The following is a 17,958-nucleotide window of genomic DNA, read 5'->3' as shown; positions in this document are numbered from 1 at the left end:
GAACAAATGAAACCATTGTGTTGATTTATTGACCAATAATACACTCAGAACCAATGAAGAGCAAAGGAAGGCGTTAACCTTTTTAGAAAAACCTTGATTAAAAGAAAAACATCCCCATTGTAAAACTGCCACTTCCTTCAATTCCCTTTGGATTAGGGAATAGGGGCACTAGTTAAAATGGGTTGTCATTTGTTACATTAGAAATTTGGAGTAGATTTAGTACTTAATAACAAAAAAAAACCCCAAAACTAGTCTATTTTTTTTCCCAAAACCGCAATTGGAAAAAAGCGTCCGACTCTAACCCTAACAAAATAAAAACATAAACGTAATTTCTCCTTTTTAAAACCAAAAAGAGGATGGAAGGACTGGATATGGTCCAGTTGAACCCATGTGATTGAGATTACGTTTTGACTTTCACGGACGTCAGCCAAACTGGATTTGAGTCTGTGGTAGCCATGGCAACAGCAATGGCGGTAAGACGCAGTGTCCTGGTGCGAATTGCACGGCCCATTAATCAAGTACTTACGGTAAAACCATCCAGGCATGCGCAGAAAGGTTCCGGGTTGAAACAAACACGGATCCGTGTGTGTGTGTGTGCGCGCGCGCGCGTGTGTTTATTTATTTTTTTAAATAATTTATTTTATTTTCCGCTGCGGTGGGTCGTTGTTGCGCTTTTATTATGAGTCTCGAAAATGAAACCTGATTCAGAAGGGTAGGAAACCGCTGCCTCGAAATTTGAACGCCATGGCGACGTGCGCCCCCTTTCAAACGCAGCTCGCCTCCATCATGGAGGTGCTGGTCAAAGCGGCTGTGTCCGAGATCTCCAAACTTGTCGACGACAAATGCGCCTTCCTGCACCTGGAGATCGCCCGCACGCAGGGCGAGAACGAGATGCTGAGGAGGAAGCTGCTGGCCGCGGAGGACAACAATGCGCAGAGGCAACGTGGACTGGGTGAGTGTGTGCGTGGCTCGACGATGGGAATCCGACGTGTGTGCACGGAGCCCGGAGCCCCCCTGGTCACTCCGATGCCTTTATGCAGACGTGAGCGGAAAGCCCCCCGCGCCGCCGGCAGGGCCATGCTGGCAGGAGGCAACGTCGAGCGGTCTCCAGAGGGGATCTAATATGTGATCTACCGGTAAATGAAATATGAACTGTGATCCAAGAAGACCCTTGAGATAGGGAAATAATGAGCCAAGGGACGCTCGTGAGGCCCAAATCTGTAAATAGCAGTTTAGTTTAGTTGAGGAGTATTATATTTACCTTTTCTTTTTTTAAATGAAGTGCTTATTCATTTTTGCTTAGATTTATTTATTTTTTTTAATGCGATTTTGTCTATCTAGTTTTATTAGCTTATTCTTACCCTTTTCATTCTTATAATACTTGTATTATTCTGCTTTGTATTAAATGCATTTCTTCGTTGCTTACTTTACTTTTATTGTCGCTGTCTGTTGGCCTTTTAATGTAAAGCACTTTATACTGCAAGTCGCGTATGAAAGGTGCTAAACAAATAAAGGTTATTATTATTATCAACTAGTACATGCCCGTTCAAAATGTAAGACTTTCTAAGACATTAATGTACAACGTTGAACAAAATGTCAATGATTCAGTCCTGTGTTCCACAATGGAAGATGAAACTGCTGGTTAAAGTCATACACAGAGGAAAGTGACTCAGTCACAGAGCCCTGAAGCCCAGCCCCCTGCTGTTGGCTGTTTGTTGAAAGTTTATTAATATTACACGTGTCGCGAGTCCAAATTGCACCAAATTCGACACCGCATGTCCCTGGGTCCCCAGCAATACACACGCCAAGAGGGAAGTAGATCGGTTGAATGGTTGTGAATATAATTGAAAGCCATACATAGAGACACCGATCAGCCACAACATTAAAACCACTGACAGGTGAAGTGAATAACATTGCTCATCTCGTTCCAATGGCACCTGTCAAGAGGTGGGATATATTAAGCAGCAAGTGAACAGTCAGTTCTTGAAGTTGATGTGTTGGAAGCAGGAAAAATGGGCAAGCGTAAGGATCTGAGCGTCTTTGACAAGGGCCAAATTGTGATGGCTAGACGACGGCCAAAGCATTCTAAAACGGCAGGTCTTGTGGGGTGTTCACCATGTGCAGTGGTTAGTACCTACCAAAAATGGTCCAAGGAAGGACAACCAGTGAACTGGTGACAGTGTCATGGGTGCCCATGGGCTCATTGATGCGCTTGGGGAGCAAAGAATAGCTTATCTGGTCCGACGCCACAGATGAGCTGCTGTAGCACTAATTGGTGAAAAAGTTAATGTTGCTATGATATAAAGGTGTCAGCACACAGTGCAGCGCAGCTTGCTTCGTATGGGGCTGCGTAGCCACAGAACGGTCAGAGTGTCCATGCTGACCCCTATCCAGTGCCCAAAGCCCCTTGAATGGGCATGCGAGTGTCAGAACTGGACCATTGAGCAATGGAAGTAGATGGTCTGTTCTGATGAATCATGTTTTCTTCTACATCATGTGGATGGTCGGGGTTCGGGTCCGATCTGATGGAGCATCTGTGGGATGTGCTGGAACAACAAGCCAGATCCATGCAGGCCCCACCTCACAACTTACAGCACTTAAAGGATCTGCTCTAACGTCTTGGTGCCAGATACCACAGGACACCTTCAGAGGTCTTGTGGAGTCCATGCCTCCATGGTCAGAGCTGTTTTGGCAGAATGAGGAGGAGCTACACAATATTAGTGCTTATTAGTGGTGGTTTTAATGTTGTGGCTGATTGGTGTACAGAGATTTCTTCCTTTATAGTAGTTAGATTAAACTGCCCATGCATTCCCATTCAGAATGGCACAGTTTAACAAAATGTAGGGTATTAACTTTGCAATAAAGAATACATCCAGGATAATAATAATAATAATAATAATAATAATAATAATAATAATAATAATAATAATAATAATAAATTCTTGCATATTTAGAGTACGGCAAATTACAAATTGAATTGAATTTTTCTTTTTTAAATCAAGTTCTTGAATAATATCTTTTTTTTATTATTATCATTAATTAATTCGTTATTTAATAATAATATTTATAATATAAATCACATAAACAAAAATAAATTACATAGTATTACAAAAACACATTTAAAGTAAAAAGTTGCAGAAAAATAGCAAATAAATAGTCAAAGTCAAAAAGGAAAGTGGGAGAAAAGGGAGTACAATTTAAAGCAACTTTAAAAAGGTATGTTTAAAGGGATTTGATGAAGGAGGGGAGTGTTAAATTATTATATTTATTATTTTATTATAATATTTATTTAAAATACATTATTTATTATAAAAATATATTCAGCTATTTATTTTTTCACTTGTGATAACCCAGGGAACTACAGCGACAGAAGCGCAGATGTGGGGAGCAGCTGTCCCCACCCTACTGGAAATACTAAGGTCTGTCATCGTCATTATGACTCTCGAGTGATTTGTGGAAACAATGCAGTTTAAAAACATGGAAGATTTTGACAAATTAACATATTTTAAAACATTTTCTCCACAGTTTACTGATGCGGATGACACCGCTGGCTCATTAACTATCAAGGAGGAGGATCCGGAGGAAGCTCTGTGGGCGAGGAACGCCGGTGAAACCATAGGTGAGTCCAGAAGTGGGATAAGCACAAAAAAACCCCAAAATGTACTGGCTAAACACGCTGATGATGCTGTTCTGTGTGTTTTCAGGTCACGCCTTGCAATACTCGAATACCTCCGCAGAGCGGCGGCATCTGGAAGAGCCCCGTCGATTGGCCAGCGCAGAATTAACCAATCAAGGGAATCAGTTCAACAGCTCGATGCACAACAACAACACACGGCATCACGGCGTGGAGTATCCCGCCGACCTCCAGCTAACCATCAAAACTGAGAAGGAGGAGGGCCGCTCCCAGTTGAGCCGGGGCAGATGCCAGCATGGCCCAACGCAGGGCAAGCAGGGCCAGCCACTGGGCGAGTTTGCGCTGGACGACCGAGAGAGTCAGCTTTGGTCATCCATCATCGAGGGCGATGACATCGAAAGCGGCTTCTTGGACTTCTCCAGCGTGGTGGAGGAGTACTCCAGCACGTTCCCCGAGCACTCGGACACGCAGACACAGTTCTCTGCCGACGATGGCAACCCTGCGTCTCACGGCCTCCGGTGCCGCTCACCCGCCAGGGGCCTGTGTAACGGAGCGTACACCGACGAGTTCCAGGACCAGAAGGAAGCGCTGCAGGCGTCTGGCGCCTTCCAGGACCGGCAGAAGGACCCGGCCTTCCCTCAGAGACACCCCCAGGGCCCCGACGTCCACTCGGAGAGAGACTCTGCCGCCACCGCCAGCCTCGACAGGGCGACACACCCGCTGGACTGTGTCCACCACAAGCCCTTCTCGGCGCCGTCCCGGGGCTACATCTGTGCGCTGTGCGGCAAGGCATTCGGGCGCCTGCACCAGTTCCGGCTGCACCAGCAGAGCCACAAGAGGAAGCGGGCGTTCTGGTGCGCGGTGTGCGGAAAGAGCTTCCAGTGCTCCTCTCACCTCAGTATCCACCACCGGACGCACACGGGCGAGAAGCCCTACGGCTGCGGGCAGTGCGGCAAGCGCTTCACGCAGCAGAGCAGCCTGCGGGTGCACCAGCGCACGCACAGCGGCGAGCGGCCGTACAGCTGCGCCCAGTGCGGCAAGACCTTCATCCTGATGCACCACCTGAAGAGGCACAGGATCATCCACACGTACAGCTGAGCGGCCGGTGCGCAGACACGAAGCTGGCTTTACACCCAATCCAAAAACGCATCTGACAGCCCCCCAGTTTTTTTTATTGTTATTTTTTAAGAAGAGAAGCAGAGGGGACTTTGAAAGTTTTATCCGACGTAAGTGAGCCAGAGAAGGATTTTTAAATTTGTATGAGATGACGATGATGATTTGTAACAATGGTCACAAACTTTGCATAACAATGGACTTTTCTTCGGAGAGTCACCAAGATGGACCCATTGAGCTTGTCACACTGGTGGTACCTTACTGTCGTTGTTTTTTTTTTTTAACTACAATTCCCAAAAAGCACGTCTAAGCGACAGTATGTTTTGCTCTGTGTAATGATCTTTCAACTCCTGTTGTTGGTGAGATTGTAAAATTTCTCTGTGACTTTCAAAGTGTTTTGCCGAACTTTTTAAATTCTCCATAGCCGCTGCAGCAGCATCAACTCTGTCAATATGTCCAAAATCACATACTAGCATACTGTTTAGTACACCAAGTTGGTATGTGAGTGTTTCTGGTTCAAATGCATGCACTTCCTTTTTAGCTGTATAACTTCCCGCCAATGTATTATCTAGGACACTCAAAATCAGCAAATCCCAAGAAGTGTGACCGTCCCATGCTATGTTAATGCCTTGGGCTCATTTGGGCATAATAATAATAATAATAATAATAATAATAATAATAATACCAATTATAAGTTACTATTTAACCACAAAAGTTGTCATGCATCATGCCCCAACCTCAGCAAAATAAAACTTAACTTAAATGAAAAAATTAAAATATAAATAAATTAAGTTTGAGCTTAAAATTAATAAATAAAATGAATACAATGATGAATAAATTAATAAAAATAATCAACAAATATAATTGTTGACCTGATATTGACTTTCTAGAACAACAGAATCAATTTTCATTGATAAGTGTAGCCCCATTTAAAATAAACAAACAATACCACTTGTATTACACCAGCATCACATTGTAGTGAAGGTTTTTGTTATTTACCTCTGACAGACCATATACACTACTCACAAAAAGTTAAGATATATTTGGCTTTCGGGGGAACTTTATGGAAAATGTAAAAAGTTCACGCTACAGTGATATTATATCATGAAAGTAGGGCAATTTAAGTAGAAGCATGCAATGGTGATTTCCTCATCTCAAACAATTTATTGAAACAAAAGCCAACAACAGTGGTGGGTTTACCACAACAAACAATGTCAATGTCTCAATAACTTGTCATGTGCCCTTGAGCATCAATTACAGCTTGACAACCACGTCTCATGCTGTTCACAAGTCGACTTATTGTCTACTGAGGCCTGGCACCCCACTCTTCTTGAAGGGCGGCCCTCAGGTCATTGAGGTTCTGGGCTACAGAGTGACAAGCCTCTACACGGCGACTCAGCTGATCCCATAGGTTTTCTATGGGATTCAGGTCTGGAGAAAGTGCAGGCCACTCCATTTGAGGTGCCCCAGTCTCCAGCAGCCGTTCCCTAATGATGCGACCTTGATGAGCTGGAGCATTGTCGTCCATGAAGATGAAATTAGGCCTGTGTTGTTCATGCAGGGGCACAATGACTGGATTAATGATGTTATTCAGGTAGTATGGGCTTGTCACTGTGCCATTCACAAAGTGTAGGGCAGTTCTGTATTGACTAGACACACCTGCCCACACTGTAACACCACCACCACCAAAGGCTCGTCTGGTGACAACAGTGGCTGATGCATAGGGCTCTCCTTGACGTCTCAAACATCTTTGGCGGCCATCATTTCTGCTCAACGTGAATCGACTTTCACCAGAACAGCACTGAGGCCACTGGTCCCTCGTCCAGCGTAAATGCTCCCTGGCCCATGCAAGACGATGATGCCTGTGCCTGGTGGTGTGGTCAGGTACCCTTGCAGGTCGTCTAGCACGCAGACCACACTGATGTAAACGGTTTGGAATGGTTTGACGTGACACTTGGGTGCCTCTCACCTCCCTTAAATGTGCCTGGAGTTGAGTGGCATTCATCATCTGGTTCCACAGGGCACTGTTCACAATGAAGCGCTCATCAGTGTGGGATGTGGCCAAAGGACGTCCACTTCTATGCCTTTCTGTGACTCCTCCAGTCTCTCTGTATCTCTGTTGCAACCTGCTGATGACACTCTGTGACACTCTAAGCTCAGTGGCCACTTCCCTCTGAGAACATCCTGTTTGAAGCCTCGCAACGGCGAAGTCCTGTTGATTGATTGTTAGGTGTCGTCTTGGTTTCATGATGTCAAAATGTGAACAGCATGATGAAGAGGACTGTTTAAATACCAATTCTAATTGATCCAGGAAATGTATTGGTGGATTCATGGATCAAACACCTGTTGTGAATTTTGCCGTTCAGCTCCTTGTTAGAGAACAGCAAGTTGTGCAAAAGGTACTGAAACATTGAACAGTTGGACATATGCATTCAAAAGTTTAGAGAAGGTCAAATTAAGTTCACCTGTAAAGGTTATTGTGCATTTTAGGTTCATCCTGAAATTTCACCCGAAAGCCGAATATCCCGAACTTTTTGTGAGTAGTGTATACACACACACACACTCACACATGCAGTGGAAGCTGTTCCCTAGTTCCATACTTGTCCTAATTGTATTCAATATTTGTTTCAATCATCGCTATGATTTCTGATCATTTCTAAGAAATGACCGTATACTTATTTTCAACTCCCTTCACCAGCGATGGCGTGGAAAATGATCCTGTATAGGGGTCTACATAATTTATATGCAGAACAGTTATTTCAGTGAGCAAGGTTTTTTAATAAGATGTATTATTTGATTGTACAGTGATTTGAATTCTGAGAAAAGCGGTCTATAAATAAAATGTATTATTCTTTTTAATAATAATAATTTTATTATTATTATTAAGGGTCCAGCCCACAGTTCTGGAAGCCTATTGTTTTTGCTCCATCCAAATGTATACCGCTTATCCTGTTTTTGCTCCAATTTATGTTATTTTTTATTTAATTGGGAAATTCGTAATTGGTTTATCGATATAAAATGGTGTTTTACAGGACCTTGGAAACCTGTAATACGAATCTAACATGACTAAACTGGACCCCGTGTATTGTTGCCTGCAGCTATATTTATCATTATTATAGATTTCATCTTGGGTAGGTAAGGTAAAGGTAAATTCCAGTCTGTCTTGGTTTTTGAAGAAAAGGCTATATTTCCTTAACCGTAGAAATTGTCCAGATCCTGAGTAGTTGGACCGCTGTTCCTGGTGACACTGTTTATGGAGAAACACCTCGGGCCTCACAGGTAGGGAAGCGTCTTCCCCTCAAATCCAGACCCGTAACATTCCATTCACACAGTGACTCCAGTGACCTAGTTATATGCAAATATAATCAGTTAATGTTCTCGTTGGGTTTTAGGGGTATAAATATGAACGAAAGGCATGTTAAAAATTTATATTTTGATTAAAAGGAGAAAAAAATGTATTCATAAAAATAAGTGTTCATTGGCATTTGATTCATAATAATGATAAAAAGCATGTGAAATCAAGACTTATTTACATATATAATCTATATGTGTATTCACATATATTACCATATATGAAAAAAAAACAAATAATTTAACACAAGTTTAGAGGAAATAATGTTGAAGTAAATAACATTTAAGTTACTTTTACCCACTTAACACTATTTGGAAGCACCTGCATTTCCCAGAAAGTAACACTTATTTTTTTTTTTATATGAGCACACACACGGATGGCTCGCAAAAAAAACACATTCCCATGACCTTGTACGGAGATAGTGGTGGAAGAGCTCTTGGCGTCACAGGAAGAAGGCAATGTTTTGGGGTGGTGGTGGTGGTGAAGGGGGCGGGGGGGTGGAGAAACGCTGGGAAAGTGTAGAAGAATCTTTCCAGGCTGAATGAAAGTACAGTACATCACACACACACTTATTTTTCGTTCATTTGAAGACAAGTCGTTTTTATTGCAAAAAAAAAAAAGATAAATCAGAAACGGTTGGATGGATGAATGAATAGAGTAAGCTGGTTCATTTCTGGGAAAACATTGTTTTGGAATGTTATTTGGAATGTTATTTGGAATGTTCTATCACACACACACTTTTGAGGCACATTAAATGCCAGTAGTAAGACAAATAACCGTATCACCTTCCGTACATTTTGCAGTAGGTCAGTACCAGCAGTACGGCAATTAATACATTTAACATAAATATATTTTAGACATATTACACCTTTAACTTTTACACACACATGCAAGTTAGTAACTTGCGGTGTCATTCACTTTTGGCAGGTAATGTATAAAGAATAGTAACAATAAATAGAACGCCTCTCCTTGCTTTATTGAATTAACAATTATTGACTTTGATGCCAATGTCTAATTTGCTGCTTCTCTGAGAGCCTGACCCAGCGGAAGGGTGCTCATTACATAACAGAAACAACTGGGCGATCAGTACTCCCTAAACTTTTCTGATAGAGGAAAATAGAATAAATACTGAGACATTGAGACAAAAGGAAAAGGAATTCATCCCACCTCACAAACCGATTTCTCAAGCACTAAATGTTGACCCCGGTGCACTAGAGCTATCGTTAGGCACCTGGCTGGGCCTTCTGAACCTTCTGAACCTTCTGAATCACGCCGCGTGGACGTCTTTGAGGTCCAGCCGAGAGACCATGGTGGACACCAGCTTCTGCAGCTGCCCCGCCCGCAGCCGGCCGGTCTCCAGCACCTCCTCGTGGTTGGCTTTCTCCTGGCTGTCGTAGTCCAACACCGACAGGTTGCTGATCAGCGACAGGGCGAAGCAGCGCATCCCCGAGTGGTGGGCCACGATCACCTCGTGCACCGTGCTCATCCCTACGAGTGGAGTCGGCGACGTTAAGATAAAACCCCGAGCTCACCGGGGAGTGGCCGTGCGAGATTCCTCTATTGGTGGTTAGGAGCGCGGTAGCTCACCGATTACCATAACACACATTTATGAAACACCACCTACACTGGTGTTTCTTCCACCGCCCTTTTTCCTTTACAATGAAACAACACCAGGGCACTATACCAGGATCATTTTAACCACTAAACACGTAAGAGACATGTAGTACTGTGCTTATTATGGTTATATAATAGTAATATAATATAGTAATATGTAATATATAGTAACATTAGTGATGCAAGACTCGTAAACGATTGGTTCGTAGGGACCAGATCTTTTAAAAATGTCGAGAGTAAATCCTTGGATCACAACTTGAAAATAATTGCTCAGGACTAAATTAAAGTCCAAGGCCAAGGCGTTTGGCACAACTCATATCGAATGTGACTGATTTATTCTTTGCTTCTTCTTTTGGCCGAGTCAAAGCATTCTTGTGAGAATTCCGTTCACAACGCAGAGCCAAACCGACTCCTTCTGACTCTCGTTCATGGTTCACCGGGAGTCCTCCCTCGCATCAGGGGAGTCAAACGCACCCTGTGTTTACAGCGACTAGATCAAATGAACCACGAGTCGGAAAATCATTCACGACTCTTTTTACTGAGTGACTCGCCAAGAACCAAATGTCAAATAAAGAGTCATCACTACAAATAGTCCTCACTCCCCGAGGGAAAAGGAGCTCCTATTCTGTCTGGAGGCGATGAATTAGTCGAGACTTGCAATTTTGATCTTGCAACACAAGAGCTAATCTCCATTCTTTATTTTTGTATTTTCAAGTGGAATTTGAAAAATTCCAGCAGTTGAAAAGCACTGATCCACACCGTCTTACTCCACGACATGTCACTTTTATTGTCGCAATTTATCTTCTGGAAGTGCAGAATTGCGTCAAACAGGATGCTCTCGCACGGCTAACGGGGCTGGTTTTGCGCCCGGGAGCAAAAACCCAAAGCGATTGCGACGTTTGCACTGAGGTCAACTGAGATCGGCGGCAAACTCACCGACGGCGTCGGCGCCGAGCCTGTGCAGCATGTGGCACTCCGCAATGGTCTCGAAGGAGGGACCCCCGAGCACGCAGTACACGCCTTCCCGCAGGAACTCGCCGAAGCCCAACTCATCTCCCACTTCGCGCGCCAGCTGCTTCAGCTGCCGGTCGTAGGCGTTGGACATGCAGGGGAAGCGGGTTCCGAACCTGGGGAAACGCAACAACGGTCACAGCTTGACCTCACGATGCTGCGAGAGAGAAACCCCGCAGGCTGGACAGATCGAGGCTTCAAGGCAGCGTTTTGCATTCAAATGGGCGCCGGCTGTTATCAATTGTTTAGACACGTACATGGCACAAAAGTAGGACGGCGTATTTGCTGTAATGCCCTTTTAAATGACACTCAACTCAAGGTCTTTTAAGTCCATGACCTTATGTTACGCTTGACCGCCGAGCGTGAAGCGTGTTATCCGCCTCCAGCTTTCTCTCTGTTGGCGGCCACGCCCCTCACTGCTCCGCTCACCTTTGGTCGTTGGGCCCGGCCAGCGGGTTGGTACCGGCGAAGCCCGGCATGTTGATGTGGTCCTTGATGAGCATCACGTCCCCGACTTTGTAGTCCCGGTTGAGGCCTCCGGCCGCGTTGGTGAGGATCACCGCCTGCACGCCCATGAGCTTGAAGATGCGCATGGGCAACGTGATCTAGACCCGGCGGTGAGAAAACGGTCAGAGATCATCGACCTTAACTCCATCCACCCTCTCCTGTCATTCGTTCATGTCATCTCTTCAGGACAATGCGTTTCTGCCCCTTGATGGTATCGAGTGGTTTTAATCAATTCCTGACAGTCACTTCTTCATTGTGGCGACGGTACATTTGGCCTCGGTGCCCGACCTGGCACCAATGTGCATAACGGGGACCGCCGATCTCATGGACTTGCTCATACTAGGCAAGGCTGACCGAGAGCACTTCTCACTTCATTATTTGATCCCATATCATGGTGTTTTCGTGGCGGTTTTCTTTCTTTATAAAAAAAAAGAAGGATCCCTGACCCCTACTCACCTTTTGAACGGGGTAGCCTTCATAGAGGTGGAATCTCCCTTGCATGCACACACACTGCTTCCCTTTCAGAGTCCCAAACACCAGCTGTCCAGCATGACCATGCACTGCAAATTAATTAGCAACACACACACATACACGGACACTGGCAGTTAGATTAATTTCACGCACATACACACACACACACACCGCAAACATATTTGGAGGCGGTCCATGTATTAAGACTATGATACCTGTGCTTTGGGGGAAGTTGGGAATGTCGCTGTACTTGAAGGTCTTGGGGTCTTTGACCATGTCCGCCAGCCCCCCCAACCCCGAGCCACACACGATGGCCACCAGGGGGCGGATGTCGGTTCGGGACAGGAGCCAGTCTGCAGTGGACTTGCAGTCATCATAGCTGTACCTGTCCAGAGAGAGAAAGGGGGCAGGGATAAGTAAATATCATGTGCCTATGGTGACACTTCCGAATGTGTGGCACATTCCAGAGTGGGTGGAGTGTTAATAACACAGGAAGTAAAACAATTGAAATAAATACAGCTGTTCCACCTGGGCAGAGGTAAAAAAAAAAATAAGGAAAGAAAGAAAAACAGTCGTCTGTAGGCTTTTATGGAACGTACTGGATACTTTGCGATGCCAGAATCCTGTGTATTGTGCTACTCTAGACTGATGGCAGTTCATCTGTTCAGGTAACACAATCAAATTACATTTCACTGCATATATGTATGGAAGTATGTATATGTATGTGACAAATAAAAAATCTTGAATCTTGAATCTTGAAAGATGCAAACAGACCAAATAACAAACTCCAAGATCATGATTCACCTGGGGGGGGTTCCAGGAAAAGGGAGTTAGGGAGTTTTGAGAATGACGTGGGATGATTGCGACAATTGGGGAATTTTGTCTTGAGTCATTTCTTCCATTTCCTCCGTGTGGGTGTGACCGCACAACAGACACAGGACGCTTTTTTTTTTTTTAATCTTATTTTTAATTTCCAGCGATGCACGTCAACGTGTTCGTACGTCAGCCCCGCGACGCGCTCTGAACATCCATTCCATTCTGCGCCAAAGACATATTCCTAAATAGCAGGACATCCAACACAGCACTTTATGAAGTGCGTTTTTCATTCGGGTACCACGTACATTTGCTCGGAAGAACAACACAAAGGCGGTTCTACTCACCCAGACTCCGACATGGTAACTGCGATTTCAGTTCAAGTGCAGTTGCTTTTGCCTTGTTCCTGGCGCGTCCTCTCCGGCGGCGCTCGGGGTGAAGTGCGGGCGCGACGTCCGCCGCTTAAAAGTGCGCGTGCCGTGGGATGGGGTCCGCCTCGCGCCACAGCCCCCGCGCGGCGCGTGCTGTGGTTGGTCGGAGCGCGCGGGTCGGATGCGGATGGAGGCGGCAGCGCCGGGGGGGTTGCCAGGTGCTTCACTCTCTACGCACAACGGACGACGGGATGAAGTGTTGCCATTAAGCGCGCGCGGCGCCTTTTCGGGGGGTCTAGTTTTGAAACATGCCGCCACCCTATGCTATAAAATGTATATGATATAATAGAATAGAATAGAATGTAACACAACATAATATAATGCCGAGTATACACATGGAAGGGACTCTACTCTTCTCCCTCCCCGGTAATTAACAGTATATAGCCTCAATATAGTCCCAAGGGAATATAGAGAATAATTATTCTCCCCAATTAAAGGGTTAGTGACTATACCGCATTAGTTGTGGATGCACCAATTATTTCATAGCCTGAAAGTGTTGATCTACACCGTGTGCTTGGGGGATAAAGGTTTTTAATGAATTTCAATATATCATAATGATATTACCACTTTGCACTAAATATTATAAATACTATTCAAACTGCTACAACGCTAAAGACCAATTTACACTTTCCGTGTCAACAGGTACATCTTTACTGGCGTGTGTGCATACATGCACAATTTCACGTTTTTACATTTAGAATTGTTGAGATTTCACTGGTTTGATTCGGTTTATTGTATATATTGTTTAACAGCTTTTTTTTAACCCTTTACTTTTGTTGTTCTTATTAGGGGTCCATCCTGTAGGGTTGCGGCGTCGTTAGAACCAGGGCATTGCAGACGTCTCGTGGTTCAACTTTCATCCAAACCGATCCGACTTTCGGAGCAGAAAGACGAGACCAAATATGACCGAGAGCAGCCGAACCTTCGTGTATCACCGACACGACAATGTTCAAAAAGCCTCTGGTTGGATAATGGAGCGAGAGGAGTTTTAACGTATGATGCTTTGCGACATCATCGTCCAATTTGCTATGTGCAGATTGTGGTTCTGAACGTCCATTTGCATCATGCGCGTTGCTTGGTGGTAGAGTCAATCGCTCTGTAGTGGTGAGAGATTACAAAGCGTGTGTGTGTGTGTGTGTGTGTGTGTGTGTGTGTGTGTGTGCGTGTGTGTGTGTGTGTGTGTGTGCGTGCGTCTCAGCACATGTACACATGATGCCACAGCGGTGTGTTGCATCATCCCGACGCGCACAAGGAGGTTCCCGGCAACATGGCTGGTACTACGCGGGGTTGCCAGGTCCATGTCAGATCCAGTATAAGGGACCCGTTTTCCTGAGAATCCAATTTGAAAAAAACCTGAATACAACGTTTTAATAGCCATTAGATTACAACTATTAGATTACTAAAATACTTCACTTCCTCAAAACTTCAAAGCCGGGAGTTTTAGTCGTGCTAGTGACGAATTTTTCATTTTGAAGATTTTGAAGACACACACACACACACACACACACACACACACACACACACACACACACACACACACACACACACACACACACACACACACACACACACACACACACACAGTCTGTGCACATTAAAACACTCAAACCTAAACTAAACCTAATCCTGAACTACAATTTAGCTTTCTAATTCAAACAAGGATTAAAATACGAGGTCTTTCAATCTTTCCCTCTTGAAAGATACATAGATATACAGATAGACAGACAGACAGACAGACAGACAGACAGACAGACAGATAGATAGATAGATAGATAGATAGATAGATAGATAGATAGATAGATGGATAGATAGATCTAGACAGACAGACAGACAGATAGATAGATAGATAGATGGATAGATAGATCTAGACAGACAGACAGACAGATAGATAGATAGATAGATAGATAGATAGATAGATAGATAGATAGATAGACTGATAGAGAGATAGATCTAGATAGACAGACAGAAAGACAGGACAGATAGATACTTTATTGATTGTGACAGCAGCACAAGTCAAAACAATAGGCAGCAATAATAAAGTAATAAAAAAATAATAATAAAAAAAAATAATTGGCAATATGCAATAAACAATAATGATTGACTGAAACAGGCTGCCAGTGGGAAATACACCAAAGCACACTTTGGGTCATTCAAAATAAACTCTCAAAAGCTCTGTGAACATACCTTTTCCACACAACTGAAAATAGAAAACCATTTGCGTCCCACTCACCTTGCTTGCTGAAAATATTTAAATTGATTAAAAATATTGACCGATGAACCTGAAACTCCACAACTCCTGTGTGTGTGGTTGTGTGTGTGTGTGTGCATAAGGTGTGAGTTTATACTTTGCATGGGTTTGGCAACTTTCCTGCAGCTAGTATGTCTAGCCAAACACTGTTACATTACCAATAATTTGTATTTGAAGCATGGACCTCAGTGCATGTTGGTGCTGGCATATGCCTGCCACACATCTACTCTGTGAACGGGCAAAGTGAAAATAAAATCTTTTTTTTTGATAAAAGCGTAAAATGTTTGGGTGAATTCCATGTTTTTGTGAGTTTACTCCAAGTGGAAGTTGGTCCCTGGTTGCTGTAAGCTGTCCACCACTCCCGGAGGAAGGACAAGCCTTGATAGGATAAATAGTGAAGAGCAAATGTCACAGCCTCCATTTACTGTATGTTGGCCGCTGTAGCTGTGCGTATGCTTGTGGTGTGTGCAGTGACCATTAAAGATGAGATGAGCTTGTCCTGTTTCTTCTCTTCTCTCTTTTCCATTATATGCTGTGATTGTAGTCCAAGTACATTTCTAAAAAAGTACATTGAAACATTAACCTAACTTTAGATGTGCTTAAGTATATTTATTCAAAGCGTGTTTACTGGTTGAATTTTTTGTGAATCTACTTGGGTGGATTTTTTTGTTTATGTACTAGAGTACATAGAATACATCAAAGTACAGCCTGTCAACCGTGCATATAGTATGCTCTGCTGTTCCCTTCCTCTGGTGCCAGATCATCATTGACTACTGGCTCCAGTTTGTCTGGAGCTGCCATCGGCTGTCAGACTCATAGATATAAAAATGTAGATACCTCATTGACCACTGCTGTATGTCGCCGCTATGCGTCTGCGCGTCCGCCATTTTCGAGCGGCCAAGATCTGCTAATAAACATGCATGTGACAGTACAATACATTATGCATTGAGAGATGCAGATGTCTACAAAATCGACTGTAGCTTGCTTAATTTTGAACCAATTTTCATTAAATTTTCTTTGTTATAGACATGAGAAATTGAACATGATACCAGTTCCTTATTGCAATTAAATCCAGTTACTTGGGCAGATCTAATCAGCTATATGCCAAAACATTAAACTTTTGAATAGCAACAACTTCCTCTGGGACATGCAGGTTTCGAAATCTAGAATCTACAATAAGTAACCCTTATCATGTTCAATTTCGCATAATCAGAATTCAGAATTAAGCGAGTTAAAGTAGATTTTGTAGAGAGTCTGTATCGCTCGTTACGCATTGTATTTGTTTCGAGCGGAACTTGACCGCCCCAATATTGCGACCACCCAGATGCCAGATGTCAAATCGCAAACACAGTATCTATGTTTCTATATCTATGTCAGGTCAGACTCCATTAAAAATGAGTTTGCTTCTTGAGAGCTGCCTCCTGACTTGGACTCCCTGTTCGCTAGAGTTATCCACGTAAACAATCAGTTACGTGAGCCACAGGCCACATTCGTCCTCACTCAGCCAGTTAACCAGCCCAGCACCCCTAGAAGAAATTACCCATGAGGCTTTTCGGCATCCTAGTGGCTCAACCGGTTAAGTGTGCATACCATATACTGTATGTAGAACGCCTACAGTGGCCTCAGATCCAGCCTGCAGGCATTTGCTGCATCTCTCTCTCTTCACCCAATTTCCTGCTTTTCTCCACTGCCCTCTACAGAAACAAAACAACTATCAGGCTCATCAGCAGAGATAAGGATACTGATGAGCCATGCTGTTGTCCATCTGGCTCCCCAAACCCATGCCACACTTCCCTGGAAAGGGAAACATTTTGGGCTCTCATTGATTCTGGGGCTGACAAAAGTTTTCTGGGACATGCTGAATCGGTTTGTTTTTGTCTTCTTACCATGACGACACACTGATTTTCCCCAGATCCCAGTCTGATCATGTCAGAGTAACTGTTGCCCACTCAAGAGAAGAAGACCCATCTGTCCAGACTCACGTCCGGCAGTGCCACAAGATCTGGCGTCATGATTGCTCTGCCCTGTTGAGGGCCTCTACCAGCTGCTACCGGTGGTGTGCCAACCGTCGACACTCTGCAGCCACTAACTACCCCCCTCCTACTCCTTCATTTATTTTCAGTTTTGGTGTGAATGTGAGTGTTTCGTGATTTTTGGTCTGTCCCACTTTTCCCCCTCTCTATCTCTGTCCTCCACTCAGGTCCTTGTTCCACAAGCAGATGATCATCAGCAATCAGGCATAGTCACTCGAGTACAGCAGCTGCCAGCCATTAGGGACCTGCATATAAGCTCTGCTGCTCCCTTCCTCTGGTGCCAGATAGTCTTTGACTACCGACCACACTTCTAGCGCGCCTGTGCTGGTCCCTGTCAGGATACTGCCCTGTGCTTGTTTTGTTATCTGTCCCTCTCTAGCATTCTCTCCCTCTTCTCTGGTTCCCTGCTGATAACTTCCATGGAAAGGGAACGGTTCTTCAATAAACCCTTTATCCTTGCAGCTGCTCCTGAGCCTCCGTTGTGTCCTGCATTGGGACTGTATCATGACAGAACGAACTGACCAGCCATGAACCCAGCAGAGCCAGTTTTCGAAGCCTTTGTGTGGTTCCTCATCGGGGACCAATCAGGAGATTCACCTGTGAGCCACCAGCCTGCTAGCCACCGACCTGCTAGCCACCGGCCCATGAGCCACCAGCCTGCTGGCCATCAGTCTGCTACCCACCGGCCTGTTAGTCGCCAGCATGCTTCCTGGCCTGAACATTCCTATCCT

The 17,958-nt window shown here is 44.4% G+C and overlaps 2 protein-coding genes across 2 annotated transcripts; one reads left to right on the top strand and one right to left on the bottom strand.

The window, feature by feature from the left end:
* Positions 1–709: 709 nt before the first annotated feature.
* On the top strand, positions 710–4,732 carry LOC307238305 (uncharacterized protein; the record flags this gene model as incomplete). Its single annotated transcript, XM_080011237.1, has 4 exons — positions 710–952; positions 3,355–3,419; positions 3,526–3,619; positions 3,705–4,732. The coding sequence occupies exons 1-4, from the start codon at positions 745–747 to the stop codon at positions 4,730–4,732; spliced, it is 1,395 nt and encodes a 464-aa protein (XP_079867363.1). The 5' UTR covers positions 710–744.
* Positions 4,733–8,684: 3,952 nt separating this feature from the next.
* LOC307238522 (purine nucleoside phosphorylase-like) lies at positions 8,685–12,965 on the bottom strand. The gene is made up of 6 exons (XM_080011551.1): positions 12,863–12,965; positions 11,918–12,087; positions 11,688–11,791; positions 11,154–11,329; positions 10,650–10,840; positions 8,685–9,587 (listed from the first exon to the last, which is right to left on the bottom strand). Exons 1-6 carry the CDS (start codon positions 12,874–12,876, stop codon positions 9,367–9,369), a joined length of 876 nt encoding a protein of 291 aa, XP_079867677.1. The 5' UTR covers positions 12,877–12,965; the 3' UTR covers positions 8,685–9,366.
* Positions 12,966–17,958: the final 4,993 nt, after the last annotated feature.

This window comes from Zeus faber, assembly GCF_960531495.2.
Source record: "Zeus faber genome assembly, chromosome: 12".
NCBI classification, from domain to species: domain Eukaryota; kingdom Metazoa; phylum Chordata; class Actinopteri; order Zeiformes; family Zeidae; genus Zeus; species Zeus faber.
This window is presented reverse-complemented; position numbering and strand designations above follow the sequence as displayed.